At 38.0% G+C, this 27,496-nt stretch overlaps 1 protein-coding gene across 3 annotated transcripts in view; it reads left to right on the top strand.

Annotated features, from left to right (window-relative positions):
* Nucleotides 1-27,496, top strand: part of CWF19L2 (CWF19 like cell cycle control factor 2) — a 144,466-nt gene that overhangs the window by 106,417 nt on the left and 10,553 nt on the right. For 2 of the 3 annotated variants that reach the window (XM_077893313.1, XM_077893315.1), the window contains exons 13-14: nt 17,626-17,838; nt 21,372-21,488. In XM_077893313.1, the coding sequence (XP_077749439.1) occupies nt 17,626-17,838; nt 21,372-21,488 (330 nt within the window). The remainder of the gene's footprint in view (nt 1-17,625; nt 17,839-21,371; nt 21,489-27,496) is intronic. The other variant, XM_077893314.1, reaches the window with a different exon arrangement.

Below are 27,496 nucleotides of genomic sequence, written 5' to 3'. Positions count from 1 at the left end.
TGTGTGTTTATGTCCAAAGGCAAGCACGTGGGAAGGAAAAAGGAAGTATAGAGAAGGAGTGAGAACAAACTGGAGCCCTGTCGAGGATGGACAGGACACACATGTTTGTCTTATTGCGTGTTGACCTTAGTAGTGGATATCCTGTAGACTAGGCCAGGAGCTGAACACACATCTGGCCCAGAGCTTGGAGATGCCAAGCAGGTGGAGGGAATGGTGGAGCAGTTGCAGACCTAGCTGCTGTGCTGTGTAGGAGGTGAGCAAGCTATGGATATGTGGACCGTGTGTGCTCAAAAATGGCGGCTCCTTCATTTCTGTTTTCCACGCCCACCCTAACCAGAAACACACAGAAAAGAGAATTCTGGTAAGCGTATGTCAGTCATCAGACTGACGGTAACCATAGTCCATGTCTTTTTATTTGGGCGCATCTCCTAAAAATGTATTTAATGTCCAAAAACTGGAAAGAACTCAAATACAAAAGCTAACCTTACACATAAAGGAGCTAGAGAAAAAACAGCAAATAGATCCTACACCCAGGAGAAGAAGAGAGTTAATAAAGATTCGAGCAGAACTCAACGAAATCGAGACCAGAAGAACTGTGGAACAGATCAACAGAACCAGGAGTTGGTTCTTTGAAAGAATTAAAAAGATAGATAAACCATTAGCCAGCCTTATTAAAAAGAAGAGAGAGAAGACTCAAATTAATAAAATCATGAATGAGAAAGGAGAAATCACTACCAACACCTAGGAAATACAAACGATTTTAAAAACATATTATGAACAGCTATACGCCAATAAATTAGGCAATCTAGAAGAAATGGACACATTCCTGGAAAGCCACAAACTACCAAAACTGGAACAGGAAGAAATAGAAAACCTGAACAGGTCAATAACCAGGGAGGAAATTGAAGCAGTCATCAAAAACCTCCCAAGACACAAGAGTCCAGGGCCAAATGGCTTCCCAGGGGAATTCTATCAAACGTTTAAAGAAGAAACCATACCTATTCTCCTAAAGCTGTTTGAAAAGATAGAAAGAGATGGAGTACTTCCAAATTTGTTCTATGAGGCCAGCATCACCTTAATTCCAAAACCAGACAAAGACCCCACCAAAAAGGAGAATTATAGACCAATATCCCTGATGAACATGGATGCAAAAATTCTCAACAAGATACTGGCCAATAGGATCCAACAGTACATTAAGAAAATTATTCACCATGACCAAGTAGGATTTATCCCTGGGACACAAGGCTGGTTCAACACCCGTAAAACAATCAATGTGATTCATCATATCAGTAAGAGAAAAACCAAGAACCATATGATCCTCTCATTAGATGCAGATAAAGCACTTGACAAAATACAGCATCCATTTCTGATCAAAACTCTTCAGAGTGTACGGATAGAGGGAACATTCCTCAACATCTTAAAAGCCATCTACAAAAAGCCCACAGCAAATATCATTCTCAATGGGGAAGCACTGGGAGCCTTTCCCCTAAGATCAGGAACAAGACAGGGATGTCCACTCTCACCACTGCTATTCAACATAGTACTGGAAGTCCTAGCCTCAGCAATCAGACAACAAAAAGACATTAAAGGCATTCAAATTGGCAAAGAAGAAGTCAAACTCTCCCTCTTCGCCGATGACATGATACTCTACATAGAAAACCCAAAAGTCTCCACCCCAAGATTGCTAGTACTCATACAGCAATTCGGCAACGTGGCAGGATACAAAATCACTGCCCAGAAATCAGTGGCATTTCTATACACTAACAATGAGACTGAAGAAAGAGAAATTAAGGAGTCAATCCCATTTACAATTGCACCCAAAAGCATAAGATACCTAGGAATAAACCTAACCAAAGATGTAAAGGATCTATACCCTCAAAACTATAGAACACTTCTGAAAGAAATTGAGGAAGACACAAAGAGATGGAAAAATATTCCATGCTCATGGATTGGCAGAATTAATATTGTGAAATGTCATTGTTACCCAGGGCAATATACACATTTAATGCAATCCCTATCAAAATGCCATGGACTTTCTTCAGAGAGTTAGAACAAATGATTTTAAGATTTGTGTGGAATCAGAAAAGACCCCGAATAGCCAGGGGAATCTTAAAAAAGAAAACCATATCTGGGGGCATCACAATGCCAGATTTCAGGTTGTACTACAAAGCTGTGGTCATCAAGACAGTGTGGGACTGGCACAAAAACAGACACATAGATCAATGGAAAATAATAGAGAACCCAGAAGTGGACCCTGAACTTTATGGTCAACTAATATTCGATAAAGGAGGAAAGACTATCCACTGGAAGAAAGACAGTCTCTTCAATAAATGGTGCTGGGAAAATTGGACATCCACATGCAGAAGAATGAAACTAGACCACTCTCTTTCACCATACACAAAGATAAACTCAAAATGGATGAAAGATCTAAATGTAAGACAATATTCCATCAAAATCCTAGAGGAGAACACAGGCAACACCCTTTTTGAACTCGGCCTCAGTAACTTCTTGCAAGATACATCCACGAAGGCAAAAGAAACAAAAGCAAAAATGAACTATTGGTACTTCATCAAGATAAGAAGCTTTTGCACAGCAAAGGATACAGTCAACAAAACTCAAAGACAACCTACAGAATGGGAGGAGATATTTTCAAATGACATATCAGATAAAGGGCTAGTTTACAAGATCTATAAAGAACTTATTAAGCTCAACAGCAAAGAAACAAACAATCCAATCATGAAATGGGCAAAAGACATGAAGAGAAATCTCACAGAGGAAGACATAGACATGGCCAACATGCACATGAGAAAATGCGCTGCATCACTTGCCATCAGGGAAATACAAATCAAAACCACAATGAGATACCACCTCACACCAGTGAGAATGGGGCAAATTAACAAGGCAGGAAACCAAAAATGTTGGAGAGGATGCGGAGAAAAGGGAACCCTCTTACACTGTTGGTGGGAATGTGAACTGGTGCAGCCACTCTGGAAAACTGTGTGGAGGTTCCTCCAAGAGTTAAAAATAGACCTGCCCTATGACCCAGCAATTGCACTGTTGGGGATTTACCCCAAAGATACAGATGCAATGAAATGCAGGGACACCTGCACCCCGATGTTTATAGCAGCAATGGCTACAATAGCCAAACTGTGGAAGGAGCCTCGGTGTCCATCGAAAGATGAATGGATAAAGAAGATGTGGTTTATGTATACAATGGAATATTACTCAGCCATTAGAAACGACAAATACCCACCATTTGCTTCAACGTGGATGGAACTGGAGGGTATTATGCTGAGTGAAGTAAGTCAGTCGGAGAAGGACAAACATTATATGTTCTCATCATTTGGGGAATATAAATAATAGTGAAAGGGAATATAAGGGAAGGGAGAAGAAATGTGTGGGAAATATCAGAAAGGGAGACAGAACGTAAAGACTGCTAACTCTGGGAAACGAACTAGGGGTGGTAGAAGGGGAGGAGGGCGGGGGGTGGGAGTGAATGGGTGACGGGCACTGGGGGTTATTCTGTATGTTGTTAAATTGAACACCAATAAGAAAAATTAAAAAAAAAAGGATAATTTACTATCCGTAGTACTATGGTTAAAATATTCTGACACAAGTAATTCAGAGGGATGAGGGTTTCTCATCTCTTTCTTCACAGCTCAGTCACTCATCAGGAAAACGCATCTTTATGGATTTGGAAAGAACCGAGAGACATTAATACCAATGGTCCTATTATTATGTGAAGGATTCTTCCCTGAGATTCTTCCCCTGTTTCAACTGACACTGAAACACTGTGAACTCTTTGGAAGACAAATGTCAAGGAAATAAATGTTATGCATTGCTAATTTTAAATGCACTTGCAATATGGTGTCTATTATAATAGAAGTGGTTTTATCTGGAAAAAAAAAAAGAAAGAAAACAACAAAGAAGTCATGTCTCTGTCTAACATGACACAGTTATCCCACTTAAAACCAAAAACATAATGATCCTTTCTCCAGAACAGAATACAAAGCTGCTCTTAACATTTATGTGAGATGGTAAAGAGATGAGAGAGGGAAAGAGAAGAAAAAATTCTGGTTAATATTTAAATGTATATTCATATATTTGTATCAAAGTAGTGAAGAGGTATTATAGTGATTACAGTATTAATTTCTGAAGCTGGTTGTGTGGTTTTAGCTCACCTTTACAGCTGCTCTGCTGCGCTACATGCTCCACATTCCTTTTATCCATCAGTACAATTCAGCCAGTTGTGGTTCCTTGCCTGGCAGGGTGGACCCAAACCTTCATTTGTTAGTGGCCCTGCCTTCATTCGAGTTGTAGTTGATCATTGATTTCATTCCCGGGCTGTGAGAGTACCAAGATATGCCCTAAAAGCTCTCTTACAAGTCACACACCCCCTTGCCTCTGTTACATAGTGCCAACCCAGTCTGCCTTTAGTCAGAATCCGTCATTCCAACCACTTGTAGTAACTACCTTTTTTGCCTTTTGGCAAAAAAGGATGGATGATTGGATGGAATGAGGAGCCAGAGCAGCCAGTGGCAGTCTAGGTGTCAAGTGCAATGAGTCTCTGTTGTGTCCCTTGGTAGAGATATTACTCCCTCTGGAACTAAGGCCTGTGTACCAGTATGGCTTGAAGTCATGGGGACAGGAAGCATAAATTTTGCTAGTGTATCAAACGCAGTAATACTGAGATGGGTTACTCCTGTTTTCCCCTAGATTCCCAGATGTGTGAATCCTGACAATGGGGGGAGAGAGAGTGTTAGAGTTTGGGTGTTTATTTAGAGCACATGGTTCAACCTGGAGGACATTGCCCTAGCCCCTGAGGCCACTCAGCTGGCATTTCTCATTAAGTCTAGAAAAGGCCAGTTTATAGTTCTGATCAGCCAGCTACCTCAGGATCCTGGGGAACATGATGAATTAAATGGAGATGGACCATTGCCTGGTGCTCATTGTTGCATGACGAAGGCAGTGGGCCTGGACCTGTGAATTCAGTGGGCTTGGATTCATGGCCACATTGTATTTGCTGTGAAATTACTTCCTTGGTCACAGGAATGAATGTGTGTGATACCTGGATGATATAAGTCCAGACATGGTAGTTTTGGCCAAAGTATTGCATGCAAGGACAGCAAATCCCCCCATATCCCAAGTGTCTGTTCTAGTAAGAACAGGGTGCTTCCCCTTCCATGATGGAAGCAGCCTCCAGTGTATCCAACCTGTAACCAAAGAGCTGGCCCATCCTTGTAAGTAGTGGTGCCATATCAGGGGTGCAGTGGTGATCTCTATTGTTGGCAGATTGGATATTCAGCAGTGGCGATAGCCAGATCAGCTTTGATAACTAGTGGGTCATGATACTGAGCCCACACATAACTTCTTCCCTGCCTGGCTACCCTGTTCATAACCTTATTTGGAGCAAGGTAGGAGGGCTAGTGACATAAATGTTTTCACCAAAGCCTCAGATGTCTTCTTCTTCTATATCAGTTTGGAGAGACCCATCCACATATTTCTTCCCCAGACCTCTTGGTTGCTGATTCTCTGACTGTGTTCTGTACAGATCCCTGCCCAAACTGTTAGCCAGAGTTCAGGAAACAGTTGGGACCTGTAGCTCTGGCTATCTCTCCTTCCAGGCAGAACCAACAACTAGATGCCCTGCTGAGTATTCTTCTTACTGAGAGGCTTTCCTTTTCACCACTGTCTCAGGGCTGTTCCAGTATGGACCCCGAGGACTGGGGCTGTGCACTTGTGGGTGGTGCCTGCGTACCATGAAGAACCATCTCTTTACTTTAAAAACGTTAATGTATAACCTATATTTAAATTTTTATAGTATTTGGGATTTTTTGGGTTTTTTTTTTGTTTGTTTGTTTTTGAGATCCAGGATCTGACTGTGTTTGTATGTATGTATGTATGTATGTATTTATTTTTCATTGGAGTTCAATTTGCCAACATATAGCATATAACACCCAGTGCTCATCCCGTCAATGGCCCCCTCAATGCTTGTTACTCAGTCACCCCATCCCCCCAACTTCCCTTTCCACCACCACCCCTTGTTCATTTCCCAGAGTTAGGTGTCTCTCATATTCCGTCACCCTCTCTGATATTTGCCACTCATTTTCTCTCCTTTCCCCTATGATCCCTTTCACTATTTTTTATATTCCCCAAATGAATGAGAACATATAATGTTTGTCCTTCTCCGACTGACTTACTTCACTCAGCATAATACCCTCCAGTTCCATCGACGTTGAAGCAAATGGTGGGTATTCGTCGGTTCTAATGGCTGAGTAATATTCCATTATATATAGAGACCACATCTTCTTTATCCATTCATCTGTCAGTGGATCCCGAGGCTCCTTCCACAGTTTGAATATTGCAGACATTGCTGCTATAAACATTTCGCTACATCTGTATCTTTGGGGTAGATCCCCAAAGTACAATTTGCTGGGTCATAGGGCAGGTCTATTTTTAACTCTTTAAGGAACCTCCACACAGTTTTCCAGAGTGGCTGCACCAGTTTACATTCCCACCAACAGTGTAGGAGGTTCCCCTTTCTCCACATCCTCTCCAACATTTGTTGTTTCCTGCCTTGTTAATTTTCCCCATTCTCGCTGGTGTGAGGTGGTATCTCATTGTGGTTTTGATTTGTATTTTCCTGATGGCAAGTGATGCAGAGCATTTTCTCATGTGCTTGTTGGCCATGTGTATGTCTTCTTTGGTGAAATTTCTGTTCATGTCTTTTGCCCATTTCATGATTGGATAGTTTGTTTCTTTGCTATTGAGTTTCATAAGTTCTTTATAGATCTTGGGTAGTAGCCCTTTATTTGATATGTCATTTGCAAATATCTTCTCCCATTCTGTAGGTTGTCTTTAAGTTTTGTTGACTGTTTCTTTTGCTGTGCAGAAGCTTTTTATCTTAAGTCCCAATAATTCTTTTTTACTTTTGTTTCCCTTCATAGACATATCTTGTAAGAAGTTGCTGTAGCCAAGTTCAAAAGGGTGTTGCTTGTGTTCTCCTCTAGGATTTTGATGGAATATTGTCTCACATTTAGATCTTTGATCCATTTTGAGTTTATCTTTGTGTATGGTGTAAGAGAATGGTCCAGTTTCATTCTTCTGCACGTGACTGTCCAATTTTCCCAGCACCATTTATTGAAGAGACTGCCCTATTCCAGTAGATAGTCTTTCCTGCTTTATTGAATATTAGTTCGCCATAGAGTTGAGGGCCCATTTCTGGGTTTTCTATTTTGTTCCATTGATCTATGTGTCTGTTTTTGTGCCAGTACCACACTGTCTTGATAATCACAGCCTTGTAGTACAACCTGAAATCTGGCATTGTGATGCCCCCAGCTGTTTTTTTTTTTTTCTTTTTTTTAAGATTCCCCTGGCTATTTGGGGTCTTTTCTGATTCCATACAAATCTTAAGATTATTTGTTCTAACTCTCTGAAGAAAGTCCGTGGTATTTTGATAGGGATTGCATTAAATGTGCAAATTGCCCTAGGTAGCATTGACATTTTCACAATGTCATTTCTTCCAATCTATGAGAATGGAATATTTTTCCATCTCTTTGTGTCTTCCTCAGATTCTTCCAGAAGTGTTCTGTAGTTTTGAGGGTATAGATCCTTTACCTCTTTGGTTAGGTTTATTCCTAGGTGTCTTATGCTTTTCGGTGTAGTTGTAAATAGGATTGATTCCTTAATGTCTCTTTTCCAGTCTCATTGTTAGTGTATAGAAATACCACTGATTTCTGGACATTGATTTTTGTATCCTGCCACATTGCAGAATTGCTGTATGAGTTCTAGCAATCTTGGGGTGGAGTCTTTGGGTTTTCTATGTACAGTATTATGTTATCTGCAAAGAGGAAGAGTTTGACTTCTTTGCCAATTTGAATGCCTTTTATTTCTTTGTGTTGCCTGATTGCTGAGGTGAGGACTTCTAGTACCATGTTGAATAGCAGTGGTGAGAGTGGACATCCCTGTTATGGTCCTGATCTTAGGGGAAAGGCTCCCAGTGTTTCCACATTGAGAATGATATTTGCTGTGGGCTTTTCATAGATGACTTTTAAAATGCTGAGGAATGTTCCCTCTATCCCTACACTCTGAAGAGTTTTGATCAGGAATGGATGCTGTATTTTGTCAAATGCTTTCTCTGCATCTAATGAGAGGATCATATGGTTCTTGGTTTTTCTCTTACTGATATGATCTGTCAGGTTGATTGTTTTATGAGTGTTGAACCAACCTTGCATCCCGGGGATAAATCCCACTTGGTCATGGTGAATAATCTTCTTAATGTACTGTTGGATCCTATTGGCCAGTATCTTGTTGAGAATTTTTGCATCCATGTTCATCAGGGATATTGGTCTATAATTCTCCTTTTTGGTGGGGTCTTTGGTTTTGGAATTAAGGTGATGCTGGCCTCATAGAATGAATTTGGAAGTATTCCATCCCTTTCTATCTTTCAAAACAGCTTTAGTAGAAAAGGTATGGTTTCTTCTTTAAATGTTTGATAGAATTCCGTTGGAAAGCCATCTGGCCCTGTACTTTTGTGTCTTGGGAGGCTTTTGATGACTGCTTCAATTTCCTCCCTGGTTATTGGCCTGTTCAGGTTTTCTATTTCTTCCTGTTCCAGTTTTGGTAGTTTGTGGTTTTCCAGAAATACGTCCATTTCTTCTAGATTGCCTAGTTTAGTGGCATATAGCTGCTCATAATACATTTTTAAAATCATTTGTATTTCCTTGGTATTGGTTGTCATCTCTCCTTTTTTTATTCATGATTTTATTAATTTGAGTCTTTTCTCTTTTGTTTTTAATAAGGCTGGCTAATGGTTTATCTATCTTATTAATTCTTTCAAAGAACCAACTCCTGGTTTTGTTGATCTGTTCTACTGTTCTTCTGGTCTCTATTTCATTGAGTTCTGCTCGAATCTTTATTAACTCTCTTCTTCTGCTGGATGTGGATTTTATTTGCTGTTCTTTCTCCAGTTCCTTAAGGTGCGAGGTTAGCTTGTGTATTTGAGTTTTTTTCCAGTTTTTTGAGGGATGCTTGTATTGCAGTGTAATTCCCTCTGAGGACTGCTTTTGCTATATACCAAAGACTTTGAATGGTTGTATCTTCATTCTCATTAGTTTCCATGAATCTTTTTAATTCTTGTCTAATTTATTGGTTGACCCTTTCATCTTTTAGCAGGATGCTCTTTAACCTCCACGTATTTGAGTTTCTTCCAAATTTCTTCCAGTGATTCAGTTCTAGTTTCAAAGCATTATGGTCTGAAACTATACAGGGGACAATCTCAATGTTTTGGTATTGGTTAAGACCTGATTTGTGACCCAGCATGTGGTCTATTCCGGAGAAAGTTCCATGTGCACTTGAGAAGAATGTGTATTCAGTTGCGTTTGGATGCAAAGTTCTGTAAATATCTGTTAAATCCATCTGGTCCAGTGTATCATTTAAAGCTCTTGTTTCTTTGGAGATGTTGTGCTTAGAAGATCTGTCATTTGCAGAAAGCGCTGTGTTGAAGTCTTCCAGTATAAATGTATTATCTAAATATGTCTTTACTTTGGTTATTAATTGATTGATATACTTGGCAGCTCCCACATTAGGGGCATAAATATTCATGATTGTTAGGTGCTCTTGTTGGATAGATCCTTTAAGCCTGATATAGTGTCCCTCTTTATCTCTTACTACAGTCTTTGGGCTAAACTTTACCTGATATAAGGATTGCTACCTCAGCTTTCTTTTGAGGACCATTTAAATGGTAAATGGTTCTCCGACCTTTCATTTTCAGGCTGGAGGTGTCCTTAGGCCTAAAATAAGTCTCTTGTAGACAGCAAATAGATGTGTCTTGCTTTTTTAATCTAGTCCAACAACTCTGCGTCTTTTGATAGGATCATTAAGCTCATTCACGTTCAGAGTAACTATTGAAAGATAGGAATTTTAGTGTCATCATAATACCTATTCAGTCCCTGTTTTTGTGAATTATTTCTTTGAACTTCCTCTTTCTTTTACGGAGTCCCCCTTAATATTTCTTGCAGAGCTGGTTTGGTGGTCACATATTCTTTCAGTTTCTGCCTATCCTGGAAGCTCTTTATCTCTCCTTCTATTCTGAATGAGAGCCTCGCTGGATAGAGTATTCTCGGCTGCATGTTCTTCTCATTTAGGACTCTGAATATATCCTGCCAGCCTTTTCTGGCCTTCCAGGTCTCTGAGGAGAGGTTGGCTGTTAATCTAACAGTTCTCCCCTTATAAGTTAGGGATCTCTTGTCTCTTGCTGTGTAAGGATTTTCTCTTTATCTTTGGAATTTGCAATTTTCAGTATTAAATGTTGAGGTGTTGAACATTTTTTATTGATTTTAGGGGGGAATTTCTCTATCTCCTGGATCTGAATGCCTGTTTCCCTCCCCAAGTTAAGAACGTTTTTAGCTATGATTTGTTCAAGTATGCTTTCTGGTCCTCTGTCCCTTTCAGCACTCTCTGGAACCTCAATTAAACATAGATTTTTCCTTCGGAGGTTGTCATTTATTTCCCTTAACTTTTCCTCGTGATCTTTTAATTGTTTTTCTCTTTTTTCCTCAGCTTCCTTCCTTGCCATCAACTTGTCTTCTATGTCACTCACTCTTTCTTCTACCTCATTAAGTTTGGACCTCTCGTTTGGATTGCATCTCATTTAATTGATTATTCATTTTGGCCTGATTAGATCTTAATTCTGCAATCATGAAGTCTCTTGAATCCTTTATGCTTTTTTCCAGAGCCACTAGTAGCTTTATAATTGTGCTTCTGAATTGGCTTTCTGACATCAAATTGTAATCCGAATCCTGTCACTCTGTGGAAGAGAGTACTGTTTCTGATTCTTTCTTTTGTGGTGAGTTCTTCCCTCTAGTCATTTTGCTCAGTGCAGAGTGTCTAAAAACGAGTTGTACTAGGTAAACAAACAAAAACAAAAACAAAAAACAAGGGAATCCTCTCGTTCTATATACTGTAAATCCCTCGACTTCCCCTGGAGCTTTTCAGCGCTGCTGGTTCAAGAACTTGCTTTTCCTCTGTCTTTCCAGGTAGTCTTCTGGGGGAGGGGCTGCTGTGCTGATTCTCAGGTGTGCGCACCTGGGGGAGCTGCCCCGCCCCTGCCAGTCGCTGGGCTCAGTGGGAGCTGTTTTTCTTGTGAGCCCCCTGTTCCCTGGCATCCCTGACCCTCCCAGGCGCAGGGTGACACCAGGAGGAAGAACCCCACTGGTGGTGGCCAGGTCTCCAGCCCTGGAAGAATGTGGTGTGGATTTTTAAAGTTCCCGCTTCTCTGGGGCTGGGCTTTTCCGTCTTGGAGGTTTTGGCCGCCCAGGCTTAGCCCGGCTCCTCGCAGGGGCCCTTCCCCTCCGTCGAATCTTTCTCTTTCTTTCTTTCTCTTTCTTTCTTTCTTTCTTTCTTTCTTTCTTTCTTTCTTTCTTTCTTTCTTTTTCTTTTTCTTTTTCTTTTCTTTTCTCTTCTCTTCTCTTCTCTTCTTTCTTTCTTTCTTTCTTTCTTTCTTTCTTTCTTTCTTTCTTTCTTCTTTTCTCCCCCCATCGAATCTTTCTCTCTTTCTTTCTTCTTTCTTTCTTTCTTTCTTTGTTTCTTTGTTTCTTTGTTTCTTTGTTTCTTTCTTTCTTTCTTTCTTTCTTTCTTTCTTTCTTTCTTTCCTTCCTTCCTTCCTTCCTTCCTTCCTTCCTTCCTTTCTTTCTTTCTTTCTTTCTTTTTCTTTCTTTCTTTCTCTCGCTCTCTTGCTCTCCCTTCCTTCCTTCCCTTCCTTCCCTTCCTTTTTTTCCCATCTTCCTACCTTGTTAGAAACGCAAACTCTTCTATCTGTAGCATTCCAGCTGTTCTCTCTTTAAATCTCAGGCCAAATTCGTGGGCTTTCAGGATGATTTGAAAGTTATCTATGTAAGTTGGTGGGGACAGGTGACTTGGGGACCCTACTCTTCCACCACCTTGCCTTCCCTGACTGTATTTGTATGTTGCATTTGGCTATTATGTATCCACCATGTTAGACTCCCCAAGAGCACCTTCGCTTCAGACACCAGTTCAAGTTCAGGGATCCCCAAGGCCACCCTTTGGTTTGGTATTTTGCTATGAGAAGTCACAAAATTCGCCCAAAGCTGTTATACTCACACTTAAAGTTGATTACAGTGAAGGAATGCAGGTATGAAGTCAGCCCAGGGAAGAGGCGCCTAGAGCTGAGTGTAGGAGCTTCCAAGCATCAGGCTTCTGTTTGTCTTCTCCTAGTGAGTGGTGGACAGCACCAACTTCTTCTAGCACTGACGTGTGAAATATGCACAGAGGATCTCCACTATGGAAGCTTACCTGAGCCTGAGCCTGAGCCTGAGCCTGAACGTGCAGGGTTTTTAGTGGGTTTTGGTCATGTAGACTTGGTTTATGTGAGAATGACTTTCATTTCCAGCTACTCCTGAGGTGGAGCTGATCCTGGCTGGCCCCAGGCCTGCACCATTGTTAGCATAGACTATCTGGTGTGACACAGGGCCCCCAGGCAAACAAAGCCAGTCTTATCAGGCAGGACTTTCCCAGGGTTTCAGGATTTCCTTCAGGAGACAGAGGGCAAAGGCCTTATGTCTCTTTGGGTAATGTTAATTTTTTATTTACTAGCTTTTACTGAGATATAATTCATTATGGCATACAATTCATCCATTTAAAGTGTACAATTCAGTGGCTTTTAGCATACTTACAGATATGTGTAACCATTACCACCATCAATTTCAGAACATTTTTATCACCTCAGGAAGGAACCATGTAACCTTTAGCTGTTCCCCGCCAACTCTTTCAGCCCCTTCGATCCCCACCCTAAAGAGACCCACAGATGTATTTTCTCTCTTTGCAGATTTCCCTGATCTGGATTTCACTTACAGGATCGTGAGTTTTTGTGATCGGTGTCTTTGACTTAGCATGATGTTTTTACAAGCTCCTGTTGTAGCAGGCGACTGTGCTTCATTTCTTTTTTGTAGCCTCCTAATACTGTGTTGTAGAGATTTCACACATTTTGTTGATCTGTTCGTCAGTTGGTGGGCATTGGGATTGTCTGTCTTTGGCTGTTATGATTAATGTTGCCTATCATAAAGATTTATGTAAGCTTTTTGTTAGACATATGTTTTCATTTCTCTTGGGCGTATATCCGGAAGTGGAATTATCAGGTCATATGGTAACCCATATGTTTAATTGTTATTTGTTAGTCTATATTTGTTTGAGAACTACCAGACTGTTTTCCAAAGAAACTGTGCCATGTCACATTTCCACCAACATTGTGTGAAGGTTCTGATTTCTCTATCCTTGTCAACACTTATTATTATCTGAATCTTGCATTTTGACCATCTCCTGAGCCTCAAGTGGTAATTTCATTGTAGATTTGATTTGTATTTCTCTGTGCCAATTGGGCATTTCTAGACATTTCTGTACCCTTGGAGAAATGTCTGCCTCAGAACCTTTGTCTAGTTTTATTTTTTATTATTATTATTTTTTGTCTAGTTTTAAATAAGGTTGCTTGTTTTTGTGTTTTTAGTTTTTGTTATTGCATTGTAGAAATTCTTTATATATTTTGGATACATGATTTGCAAAGATTTCCTCCTATTCTGTGGGCTGCCTTTTCACTCTGTTGACAGTATCCATTGGTGCACCAAAATCTTTGAGTTTGATGAAGTCCAGGTTATCTATTTTATTTTTGTTGCCTGTGCTTTTGTTGCCATAACCAATAAATCATTACTGAATTTAATGTCAGGAAGCTGTCCTCTATGATTTCTTCCAAGAGTTTTAGAGTTTTACTTTTTAGGTTTAAGTCTGAGACCTGTTTTGAGTTAATTTTTATATATGGTATAAATTAAGGATTCAACTTTTTTTTTTTTTTTTTTTGCCATATACTTATCCAGTTTTCCCAATACCATTTGTTTAAGAGACTGTCATTTCCCCTTTCAGTGGTCTTGGCATTCTTGTTGAGAATATTTTGACCATTTATGAGAGAGCTTATATCTAGGCTGAGTGTCCATCTTTATGATGTGTTATGCTGTTTTGGTTATTGTCACTTTGAAGTAAGTTTTAAATTCAGGAAGTGTGAGACCTCAACTTTTGCTCATTTTTAAGATTGTTTTATCTGTTTTTAGTCCCTCGAGATCCATCCAATATGAATTTTATGATGGATTTTTCTATTTCTGCAGAAAACATTGGGATTTTGATAGGCATTGTGTTGAATCTGTAGATTACTTTTGATGATCTTCCTCCTTTTACGTCTCTTATTGTGGTAATTTTACCACATTTTCCTGATTTGTTTGAAAGAGAGATTCTCAGAATTTTAAAATTCATGGTGTATGAACTTGAGCTTGTCTATTCCATCAGCTTTCTTTAGGATTCTACCTAAATAATGAAGAGTCTTATTTTCATTATCTTTTCTTTCTTCATCTCCTTTCTGCCAGAAAGTTTTTGCTTTTTCCCCTTCATAGACTCACTTCTCCACTCTGTTAACATTCAATGCATGAAAACATTTTATGTTGTCAAATATAGGAAGATGCTGTCCTGAAGGTCACAGAAGATGTGTACATGGTTAATAAATTAAAAGCACTTAGGATCAAAGTCCAAATAGAACATAATGGGAAAAATTCAAATAATTAGAGGGTATAGGAGAGGGAAATTGTAGTTGTGTTGAAAAATCAATTTTGTATTTGAAGAATTATGCAGATTTAAGAGGCAAGACTGTACTCTATTTAATTCAAAACTATGAATAAATCAGAGAAGTTTGACAACATCTGTGGAACATAGACTTAAAGAATAGAAGTACTGTCTTCCATATAGAAAAGATTTGACTTGAGTTGATTATAATCCCTGATCACTCATGAACTGGTTTTTAATAACAGCGTTTTTATAACAATATGTCATTTGAGGCACCAGGTACATGTGGAAGTACATATTCTCCTACTGATATACTTTAGAAAAGATAAATACCCACTGTATTTATGTCTGTTCTCTGGTAAGCACCTTCACTCAGTTGGGTGTATTTATTCTAGATGAAATTTAAGGTTTATTTGTTTTTTTTTCCCTATTTCTCTATGCTGCTTCGTAGACTATATTTAAATTACACCCTTTTTATCCTTTATTTTTTAATTTATTTTTAAAAAAGATTTTACTTGTTTGGTAGAAAGAAAGAGCACAAGCAGGGGGAGCGGCAGGCAGAGGGAGAGGGAGAAGCATGTTTCCCGCTGAGCAGGGAGCCTCCATGCAGGGCTCAATCCCAGGACCCTGAGATCATGACCTGAGCTGAAGGCAGACCCTTAACCGACTGAGCCACCCAGGCATCCCCCTTTCTGTCTTTTAAAGATGGGTTTTTTAGAAAGGCTCACTGTATGTCATATACTCTTCATTTTTACAGTCATATATACCTGTGGTGAATTCCTGCTTCTGTCTCATAATAGCTATGATTTTTTAAATCTAACAATTACATGTTAGATTTAGAGGATGACAATTTCTAAGTTGTAGAGATGTTTGGATGAGAGAGTAATTTACATAAGGTTTCTGTTAGTACCTAGCACGTGGTTTGTCACTCTTATGAAAATAATTAGTGACTAGTTGTGATATTTTTAAAAATGTAATGTGTTATGGTTGAGATAAAGGTCTGAAGGTAAAATAATTGTAAATCTGGGCAGTTCATATAAATAGACAAACATGAAAGAATGCAGACATTCATATATATGAGGATTAATATGGAGAAAAATAGAAGAAAAAAATAAATTATAGACAAAGACACTGATGTGCTCAGAGAGACACATTACTACTAATAATTATTATCTGGTTTCTGATTTTTACCTGGTTCTATCAGTAATGACATTTTATTCTTTTTTTTTTTTTTTTTTTTTTTACTTGAAGGTGGATGTTGACATCATTGCTTTGGGGCCTCTCTTGTTTTCTCACATAAGTGTTTGGTGCTGTAATTGTCCTTCTAAGTACTGTTCTAGCAACATCCCATAAATTTGCCTGTATTTTATTGCACTTCAAAATACTTTCTGATTTTCTTATTTATTTATTTAATAGATACATGGATTATTTGGAACTGGGCTGTGTAATTTTCAAATACTTGGCAGTTTTCCAGATGTGTTTCTTTTGTGATTTCTAATTTAGTTCCATTGTCTTTATATACTTTACATTACCTGAATTCTTTACAATTTATGAGGACTTGCGTTATGATCAAGAATATCATCCCTTAGTAAATGTTCTCTGTGCTCCTAAGAAGATGTGGATTCTGCTGATGTTTGATAGAATTTCTGTCAATGTTAGGTCAACTTTGTTGATAGTTTATTCAGATCTTCTGAACCTAATGATTTTCTCCTTGTTCTTTCAGTTATTGAGAAGGGGGTATTTAAATCTCTGACTGCCCTTGTGGATTTGTGTATTCCTTCTGCATTTCTATCAAGTCTTTGCTTCATATACTTTGAAACTCAATAATTAGGTGCATAAATTTCAATACCGTTAGGTCCTCTTGATGGTACTTCTCTTTTGGTACTTAGAACTTAGTCTAATGGAAGAAAAACACAAGGTAATGAGCAGTTATGATATAATGTGCTCCTCATGAACCTGGTGAACAGTACCAGAGGATCTTGGGAGATCCAGGAAAGTCCTTTTTTCGGAGGTGACAACTACATGTAAGCCTCAGACTGGAAAACAACTGGGAGTAGAATGGCAAAATTGAGGGTAGAATTGGTCAGGAGCAGGATGTGCAAAGCCTGAAGGTAGCAGTACTTTTGGGGACTGAAAACAGGATGATGACCAGAGCATAAAGTTTAAGTGGGGATGTAATCATTATGAGGAGGATTGTAATGGTCATGTTGGCTCACATTTGTGACTCCTTACTGTGCAGGCATGTGTTGTGGGGATTAAGCAAGATAACCTATCAGGTAGATAGTATTGTTACAACCATTGTGAAAGGAGGAGGTAAAACATGTGGGGAGCACAGAGAGGTACATAACTTGCCCAAGGCTAATACACACAGGAGCTAGAACTCTCCCACGGTCATTTTGACGAAAGAGTCCAAACTGTTGACCTCTATGCTTGTCTGTGTATGTGATTTAGTAGGCAGACCAGAGTCTGAACTTGATCCTTTACACAATGTGGAGTTCTCTGAAGACATAAATAAAATAAGTAAATAAAATTTTTGTTTTAAAAGAATGACTCTGACTACAGTTGTGTTTGGAGAGGTAAGGAGAAGCCACCTGGAGATACAGTTGAAAAATGTTTATTTATATTCTCTATGGAGCATATGCTAATTTAAAAATGAAGGTAGTTCTTAACTTCTCTGTGATTCAATTTCTTTATCTATTAAATAGAAATGATCATGTCTTTTTCTCATGGGAGTATAAAACAATCGCATAAAATTGTACATGGTAGATACTCAGCAAACATTAGCTGTGATGATGATGTTGTTGATGAGGTTTGATTGACCTTGAAAATCAAGCTTAAATTTTTAATCATGTTTTTCTTTCTTTATTTTTTTTCTTTTCTTTTCTTTTTTTTTTTTTTTTTAGTTTAAAAGTTTTACCATAGAGCTTTACAGATATGACTTCAGTCACTACAGTACAGTAATATGTTAACCACAGCCTTCTCCCCACTCCTGTTATTTTGGTTTTTCAGTTTATGGGAAAAACAGATGGAGACTATTACACTCTAGATGACATGTTTGTCTCCAAAGCAGCTGAGAGAGAACGTTCTGGTGAAGAGGAAGAGAACCAGAGAAGGAAAGCAATTGCCGAGCACCAGAGTTTGGCTGCACAAATGGAGAAATGTCTGTATTGTTTTGACAGCTCTCAGTTTCCCAAGCACCTTATCGTTGCCATAGGTGTTAAGGTATGAAACAGAACGTTTATTGCCCTGAGGAAATGATACGCTTTGTGCAGATTTGCCTCTTTCTTCAGACTCTTACAGCATTCTAATCTGTGCTTCCCTTATTCTGTGTTTTAAGTATTTTTCTTTTCTAACTTCCCATGATTCTTAGAATCTTCTCTAGAGCGAGTGTAAATATTTAGGTGACACAAAGCTCAAATTTTGTGTGATTCTTCTGTCAGAGAAGAGGCATTGGGTGATGCCAAAGGCCCTGCACTTTGTGGCTGGGCTGGACCACCAGGACTCCAGTTCTGGCTCGGCCATGTATCAGTGGCATGACCTTATTTCCATGGTTGGCACTTGATTCTTGGTAATAAAACCACTTCAGAAATACTCAGTCTAAAGTAGTTTCTGTTTCTTCCCTTACTTTCTCATAGAACCTATTTGTTTCTTTACAGACTATCTCATAATTTGCAAAATTTTACTGTATTTTACTCATTTATTGAGTCCCTCTCAATAAGGGACTTACTTATCATCAGTAAGTTCTGTGAGGGCAGAGGTAACTAGTCATCATCGTCCACCAAGCATGAATCCTGTTGTTAACCAAACATATATCCCATTGTATATAGACAGTATGTGTTTGTAGTCACTCATTTCAGTAAATATTTGACGACTTAATTCTTACTAGTGAGGAATTACTGTGTTCCCAATATACCAGACCCTAATAGTTCTGGGGAAAAGCAGACTCAGATGTGCTTGCAGAGCTTGTGTTGTAGTAAAATAGGGAAGAAAAGAAACACTAACAATTGTCCTGATTGAGGAAAGTGTTGTCCTAAAGCAGATAAAGCAGGAAAATGGGATGAAGTGACTGGATTTTTTGAGATGGTGACTTCTGTTTTGGGAAGGGGTGTCAGTGAGAGAAGAACCCCGAGGAGGGAAGGAGGTGGCATTCTGGAATGGAAAGGCCAGGGTAGCTGGAGTGGAGTGGGAGCAGAAGTGAATGGATGAAGGCTCAATCAGGAGCTGGCAATTTGGGCATTGCATGTACGTGTATTTGTTAATTTGTTTCTTGTGAGCACAGGAGATACACCCCCTGTGAGCCAAACAGCTGGCAGGGGCTTTTCCATTTGGATTCTAGTCTTTAGTATGTGTAGATTGTTAAAGATTATCAACCTACCGCTTTTGTATTTTGGTTTCTTTAATTTACTTCCTTACCCTTCTTTGTCTTTCTTTCCTTCCAAACTTTCTCAAAAAGGTAAATGTGAAAATTCCATTTATAATTTATTCAATTAAAATAAAAACCACCAGAACTAGTAACTTGTATTGTCTAAGTTACCTCGCAGACCTTTACATAAGCAGTAATACGTTTTTGTAGTTACAACATTATAAATATTTCATTTATCTTCATCCATTCCCCATCTTTTAAAAGTGTAAGAACAGATTGAACATGAAGTAACACTAAATGTTTCCTGCTGTGCTTGAGGAGAAAGTTGGGGTTATTCCCATCCCCGGTGCTGGGGACTGGCTGTGTCTGGGAGTGGGCGTGTGGGGCAGACAGTGCCAGTGTATGACCTCCTGCCAGCTTTCTGCTGTGTAGGCTGCATCCTGAAGTGGGCATTGCTTGTGCACTTGTGAAAGCAAAAGGCTGGCCAGTGAATACTGTGCTGTTCCATTCTCCTCGCTGGTCCTCTTCTGCCATGATCTACACTCTCCGACAAGTCTTCTCTAACAGTATTAAATGCTTCTCTTTGCCTGTGACTTCCTGAGAGTTGGTTGATCTGTTTGTTCCCTCCTGGATGGTCTTTGTACTTCAGTTTAGAATAAAAAAAAAAAAAAACAGAGTCTCTCCTTGCTCCACCTCTGCTTTAATGTGTAATCTTTGCTCTAAAAACTACCATCGACATTCAGCCTTTTGTCTCTGAATATTTTAAAATGTAGAAATATTGAAATATTGATTAGATGGAATTTCTTCCATGTCCTACAATATCTAACAGGTCATTTAATTAATCTGAATAAAAAATAAATTATTCCTCTTAGCTATAACCTAAGTTAATCATCCATGATTTTGAGTTTCCAAGGAATTGCTTTGCCATTAAGTTGAAACAGTATATAATATTTCAAAGCAATTCAGTAATTCTCCCTTGGCTTGAATTTCTAACATTTAAAATTAATATCTTCAAGGCAAATACACTAATGAACTATATTAGTACTCATTAGAGTCACAGAGTTAAATAACTCCTGATCATCAGCTGTTTTTGCCTTCTTCCTCCTTTTTAAAAAATAAAAGTCATCTATCTACCTCCTTAACACTGTGCTTTACTTTTTTTTTTCAAGTAGGCTTTGTTTTTAAAAACAGTTTTATTTTTTATTTTTAAAAAACTTCCATTTGAGAGCGAGAGAGAGAGAGCACGAGAGGGTGGTTGGGGAGAGGGAGAAGCAAACTCTCCACTGCGAAGGGAGCTCAACATGGAGCTCGATCCCAGGACCTCGGGATCATGACCTGAGCCCCCCAGGTGCTCCTTAAAACAGTTTTAGATTTACAGAAAAATTAAGAAGTCAGTACAGAGTTCCATATATACCATGTCCAGTTTCTTCTGTTATTAACATCTGACAGTAGTAAGCAAATTTACAAGTTAGAAATTTGTTGCAATTAATGAATCAGTACTGATATTGTTTTTAATTTTGAATATGGTTATGATTTTACTGTAAATTTAGGTAAATTTCTGTATCTACTCATAAGATCAAGCCCCTTTGCAGAATATTATTTATGTTCCTCATGAACACTGTTTGCTCACTATATACATACAGATTGACTTTTGTTTTCATTTTTTAAAAGATTTTATTTATTTATTCATAAGAGACACTGAGAGAGAGGCAGAGACATAGGCAGAGGGAGAAGCAGGGTTCCCTGTGGGGAGCCTGATGCGGGACTCGATCCCAGGACTCCAGGATCACGACCTGAGCCAAAGGCAAAAGCTCAACCACTGAGCCACCCAGGCACCCTGATTTTTTTTAAAAGACAGTTTGTGTATAGTGAAAAAATAGCACCAATTTTGTTAGGTAATACATGTATTTAAATATATAGAACTTAACCAGAGCAGTAAAGCCATCCAGAATACATTTCTTTTCTTAGTTGGATTGATTCTCTCTGTTCAGCCACTGAGAGAAGGAATGTCTGATTCATAGGCACCAGTTAGACTTATCTATTATTGCCATGTATTTTTTCATTCTTGCCAAAAGTTGTGTTATTTCAATAAGCAAAAACTTTCTCAGGCCAAGGATAAAGTGTCATTCATTTTGCCCTTGGGTAAACTCAATCTCTGATATACATGTAACAGTTAAAATTGAGACATACACCATAAATTTCCAGTGTGTTAAAATCTATCTTCATGGCTTTTAAAAGTTTAAAAATATACCAGCTATCTTTAAAAACATTAAAATATATTGCTTATAAACAAGCATACCTTATGAAATATGAGCCATGTTTCCCATGGCTCATTTGTCACAACTGAGAATAAATACAATAACATTTCACTTTGTAATGTTTCCCCTTCTAGGTTTATTTATGTTTACCCAACTTCCAATCTCTTACTGAGGGGCACTGCCTGATAGTCCCTTTGCAGCACCATAGAGCATCTACCTTGTTGGATGAAGATGTCTGGGAGGAAATTCAGGTCAGTGTGATCATGCTCATCCTTGTAATGCTCATGAGCAATCTTTACAAACTATTGTTGGTAAATTCCAGTAGGTTTTTTATACCTTTGACCAGTGATTTTACTTTCTGAATTTACACATTTCCCTAGTTGTATAATCATGTTTTCACCACGCACTACGTTTTTATTTTTTTTATTTCCCTTTGTACTCTATCTTTTGTAAGCTTTTAAAAAAGTTTTTATTGAGATATAATTGATGTATAACACATTAGTTTCAGATATAGAACCAAAAGTTTTGTGTATTAGATAAACTGTGGCAATGTAATAATTATTTTTACTTAAAATTTCAATGTAAGATTTTTAATCCATGCTTTTGTGGAGCATGAGATAATCATTCCTAACACAGTAAGATAATAGATTATAGCTGAAAGGAAAGATATTTTCAGATAATAAAGAATAAATTTGGAAGTCAAGAGTTTCCTTTGGAACAGTTACCATATTTTCCTCCAATGGAACTGGCCTGTGATGCTATGATTTTTCTATTAGCCTTTATTTCTATACTTTTCCCTTTATAACCTGGCCCAGCTTTTGAATTCAAAGATTTTTTTTTTCTTTTTTCTTCTTTTCTTTTTTCTTTTTTTGTGACTGATTCTGTAAGAAACTGAAAAACACAACATGGGTGAAACTGCTCCTCAATTATTTCAAGACCTTATAATGACTAAAAAATAAAATAAAAGAAAACTCTTGCTTTTCTAAAACTTGACATTTGAATAGGGGTTACAGGGACCCCCTAGTTAGAAAATGTGAACATTGTAAGATTTCAGAAGAGACTGTGTACTTAGTCTTTGCATTATGCTGGTAAAGATGCTGAAAGAGAAGATATTTTGACTACATATTATGAAACAGTCTCTTACTCCTTATAATCTTTAAGTTTATGCTGTGAAAGGTAAAGGGCAGACTGTTTTAATGCATTTGTGGCTGAGCACAGGCAAGAGTGTGGACAAATATATTTGGTGTGAAAAAGAAATTTTTTCTAGCAGTTGATGCCAGTGCAGTAAATAATTTAAAGTGGAAAGTATGCAAATTTGATTTTTGGAATTATTTTGAGACTTTCTGGAATGTCTTTTAAAAATTTATACATGTAAAACTGGCTTAACTTAGAGCAAAATACAGTGCCAAAAAGATTTTAAGTAATACAAGAATCTAGTCTGTGTGTTTTATATTTCTACAAGAAATTAAGCTACTTGATGGAAAACATTGAGGTAGATAAAGAAGAAATATATTCAGTTCAGTAGATATTGAGTACATGAATATAAGATAATCCAGGTGTTATGAGAAATGCAGAGATAAAATCATTAATTCTGCCCAAAGTTATGGTATATTCTTGTACAGGTTACATTATAGTTTAGTGGATTTTGTGAGCCATATGCATTATGGAAAATTAAACAAGGGAGTAAAAGCCAAGTTATTTTATTATACAAATAATAGCATTATGGCTCTTTTTGTATGGTAAAAGAAGAGATTCCTACAAGTTATAAATTAGCATAAGATAGTGAGCAAATAAAGTATCTGAATTATAGCATATTTAAAGAAATGTAGCTTTGGAGATTTTTGTTCTTATTTTTCAGATATATTCAAAAATTCAAATTGGGGCACGTGGCTGGCTCAGTCAGTGGAATGTGTGACTCTTGATCTTGTGATTTCGAGTTCAGCCCCACTTGGGTATAGAGATTACTTAAAAATAAAGAATCTTTAAAAAAATTCCAAATGACATACCTTTTAAATATCCTTATGGTTATTCACCCCTTCTAGAGTATATATAAAAAACATTATTTGAATACTGTTTATAAATGAAGGAGACACTTCTTTTAAGTGATTTTTATCTCCATCTTCTAGTAACATTTAAATTTAATTTTAGATCTTACTTAATAGAAAAATGTAAAGATAAGTTTTGGCAGAGCATATGGGAATATCACAGATTTTGAATGAGTAAGAGCCAAATTTTTAGTTTCATTAAATATATAGTGAAACTTAGGTCCCCCTATCAGTGTGACAGATATATTTGAGCTTATGTTATAGTCAGACATCATAGGTCCATTTTGTAAGCAAGCATCCAGATTCGTGGTGTGGGGGCGAGGTCGTTATCTGCCATGGGCTTCACTGCCCAATGCTATGAGGGGGCCATCTCACTGGGAAACCTCCAGCGTTGTACTGGCAGGTCTTTCTTGTGTGGTGATCAGACTCTCAGAGACCACTCTCTCACCAAGTGCCTCTAAGACAGCCTGCGAGTGTTCTGGCAGCAGAGTTGAGGAAGAAGCCTGGGGTGGCAGAAGCCTTGGATACCATTTCCTGGAATAGCCCTGTTTTCAGCCTTGGTGGTGTCTGGTTTTCCCTTATTATTTACCTTCTCCAAAGAATGATCCTGGAGTGTTCTGCCAGAGTCCAGGAGGGTCTCGGTGTGTTAATTGCTTTTTTCCAGGAGTTTCGTCTGCGCCTGTTGCTTTTTGCTGCACCTTCACTAATCTCCTCCTCCACACCACTCAGGCGTGAATCATCTTTCTAGTGTTCAAGTCATGTATTACAAGTCTTCTCTCATTCTCTTTATTCTCATAGGTTTGGACTGTTTTAAAAATTACTTTAATATTATTTTTGAGTGGTCACTCCATGGAGGGTATAGAGTTAAGTATGTATGTTATATTCTGTCTCATAACATTTATCTTTGAATAACTTTATCTTTACACATGTTCTGTTTGGAAAACTTGAATAAATTATAGTATTAATATTATATAATCAATCCTAAATAGGTTTGATACTTTCCAGTAAAATAATTTTCATTTCAAAATTTTGTTCTTATATTTACCCGGATTGTTATAATGTGACTTTATACAAATGAAAAATTGCAACACTCTGTAGTATCATTTACTTAAATATATTGTAAGTTATTTTAGTCCAGATGTGTTAGCTAAATAGGGAATGGCATCCCCGTAACACCAGGTATCTATATCTCTCTGAAGCATTAAATAGTTTTGGTATCTTGTAATAATGAACTAAAAAAACTTTCTTTAGTGTTTAGTTGTCGTATAACCTAAAGAATGAATATTATTTAAATACATATAGTGTATGTGTTATACCGAGCTTCAGGGAAATCCTGATTTATTGGAGTGAATAACCTCAAATTATGTCCTTAAACTCATATTTTTAAATTAAAGGCTTTTATACACAGAGGAGAGGTTGTTCAATGTATGTGTGTGTCCTCCTCAAAACTATTTGTATGATGTTTATATATATAATATTGAACTACTCTTGCATTACTACTAATTTAGGTTTTTGAGTTTTCATTTATGATTCATGACATCTGGAGTCTGTCTTCTTCACCATTGTCCAGAGAGTATCTAGAACGAGCATCTAAACAGTTAAGCCAGGAAAGGGCTGTGAGCAAACACGAAGTAAGGAGGTTTATGAGATATGTTTAGATTAGCTGAATTTACATTGTTATTGCTGCTACTACTTTTTATCTACCTTCTACCTTCTTCAGAAAACTTAGTTTTCAAATATGTAGTTCCTCTCTAGTAGTGATTTTCCTTTTTCTAGCATATAAGATTATCTTACCACAGAAGTAGGTAATGAAATTAATTACAATTAATTGAAAATATTCATAATAACAATTCAGAAACATAGTAACAGTTAACAAACTAGAGACAGTCTAAAAAAACATGTTATAAAAATGGTCATATTTTCCCATTTGGTTTTGTGTTTTAATTTTTTTGTGCATCTGTTACTAGGCCTATGAAGGTAACTGTCGTGACATACAATTAAGTAGAGGGAAGAAGGCAGTTAGTTAACTGTTTGTGGATCACCCATTTTATTCTTCACTGCCGTTGCAGACAAAGCCTGACTCACAGTGCTCTAAAACAGCAAGAGTTAATTTCTTTTTTTTTTTTTTTTTTTTTAAGATTTATTTATTTATTTGGGAGAGAGAGAAAGCAAGCACAGGATTGAGGGGCAGAAGGAGAAAGAGCATTCTTCTTCACCCACCCAGCAGAAACCTGAGATATGAGGCCCCGAAGCGGGGCTCCATCCCAGGACCCTGGGATCATGACCTGAGCCAAAGGCAGATGCTCAACAGACTAGGTCCTCCAGGTGCTCCAGAAGTTAATTTCTTATGTCATATTCCAGTGTGGGTTGGGCAGTTCTCCAAGGCAGATTGCCTCTAGTCATTAAATCAGGTATCCAAGCTCCTTCCATGCAAAGGCTCTCCTGTGGTGGAATCCTTCTCTTTCAGCCCCTTGGATGAAAGAAAATGAATACAAAAAGGGCACAGTACCCCTTAACAGTTTCAAATGACACATAAGCCACTTGTCATACAAGTGACACTGTCCTTTTGATATGCATTCTGTTGCCCAGAATTAAATATGTCCCCACCTAAATCCTAGAGAGGCTGGGAAATTTAGTTTCCTTTGTTTGCTCAAGAAGAGGAAAGTGAAACAATTTAATGAAAACAGCTTTTTTTGGGGGGGAGGGGTTTTTATCCGCAGAAATCACAATAGGGCTTTGGCAACTATAAGATTTGAATGATCAATTTTACCATGTAGATATCTATGCCATAGCTTATATTTTGTTATTTTTAATCATAATTTAACCTCATTTGTGTGCATACTGTCTCCATTAATTTGATTTTATATAGTACCAAAGTCAGAAAATTTTTAAAAGGGGAAACAATCATCTTTAGTCATCTCTAATGATTTACCTCACAGTCTCCTTATAATGAGAGTGTAGGTGGATAATCTGCACCCCTGTAGGCTATTAGCCAAGACTTTGAGTTTAACAACAAATTGAGCATCTAAAGTAGGGAGGCTGTGTTGAAATTCCTTATAGCCATGGCCAGAAATGAAAAGCAAATCCTGTATCCATTGCTTATTAGATATCTCTCTAGTTTATGTCAGATTACAATTACTTGATTTCTTTTTTTTTCCTACTTTTATTTTATAAAATGAATACAAAACAGAAAAGCGATGAGTGATCAGTAATAAGTGATTATCAGAGACCTGGTGGGATCTCAGAGTTCCCATCCCCTACATAGCAGTAGTAAGTAGCCTCTCCCTCTATTGGATGTCAATAGAGGCTGATTGGGGAGCCTGCACAGGTGCCTCCCGTGGTGTCCCTAGGCAGTGTCTCAACAACAACCAGATTGAATCTCCAGGTTTTTTTTTTCTTTTTTAAAGATTTTATTTATTTATTTGAGAGAGAGAGAGAGAGAAGGGGGAGGAGCAGAGGGAGAGGGAGAAGCAGACACCCCGCTGAGCAGGGAGCCCAAGTAGGGCTCGATCCCAGGACCCTGAGATCATGACCTGAGCCGAAGGCAGATGTTTAACCCACTGAGCCACCCAGGTGCCCCGAATCTCCAGGGAGTTATGCTGAGTGAAGAACAGCAACGTTATGCTGAGTGAAGAACAGCAACCTCAAAAGATTGTGATTCCGTTGATAGAACATTCTGGAAATGCTAGGATTAAAGAAATGGAGAACACACTTATGGTTGCTGATGTGATGAGAGTGAATGTGGCTTAAGCGGGCAGAGGGATCCTTAACAGTGTTGGAGTTGCTATGTATCTCAACTGTATCCTTGTTAATATTCTGGTTGTGATGCTGTACTGTGGTTTTGTAAGATGTTTGGGGAACCAGGATTAAATGTACATGATATCTCTGTATTTTCTTCATCTACAATCATAATTTAAAATTTTAATTAAAATTTTAAAAAGTTATAAATCAGCTGACAAATCTAAATAAAAAAAGTTTCTTCCTCCTATTTAGGCAAATATACTACTAGTACTTTATAACTATATGACACTCTACGAGGCCAGGTTTGAATTTAGAATTCTTAGACACCTTGGTGGTGGTGGGGAGTCAGCTTCTGGCTGCCAGGCTCCAGCCTGCTCCCCTTCCTAGCTTCATCCTTTACTCTAAGGGCTGTCCTGTGAATACATGTGGTCTTCCTAGACTGCATGTCTGAGCTCTGTCCAAACACCCTCCAC

The sequence above is a fragment of the Canis aureus genome, chromosome 3, assembly GCF_053574225.1.
Source record: "Canis aureus isolate CA01 chromosome 3, VMU_Caureus_v.1.0, whole genome shotgun sequence".
Lineage (NCBI taxonomy): Eukaryota > Metazoa > Chordata > Mammalia > Carnivora > Canidae > Canis > Canis aureus.
This window is presented reverse-complemented; position numbering and strand designations above follow the sequence as displayed.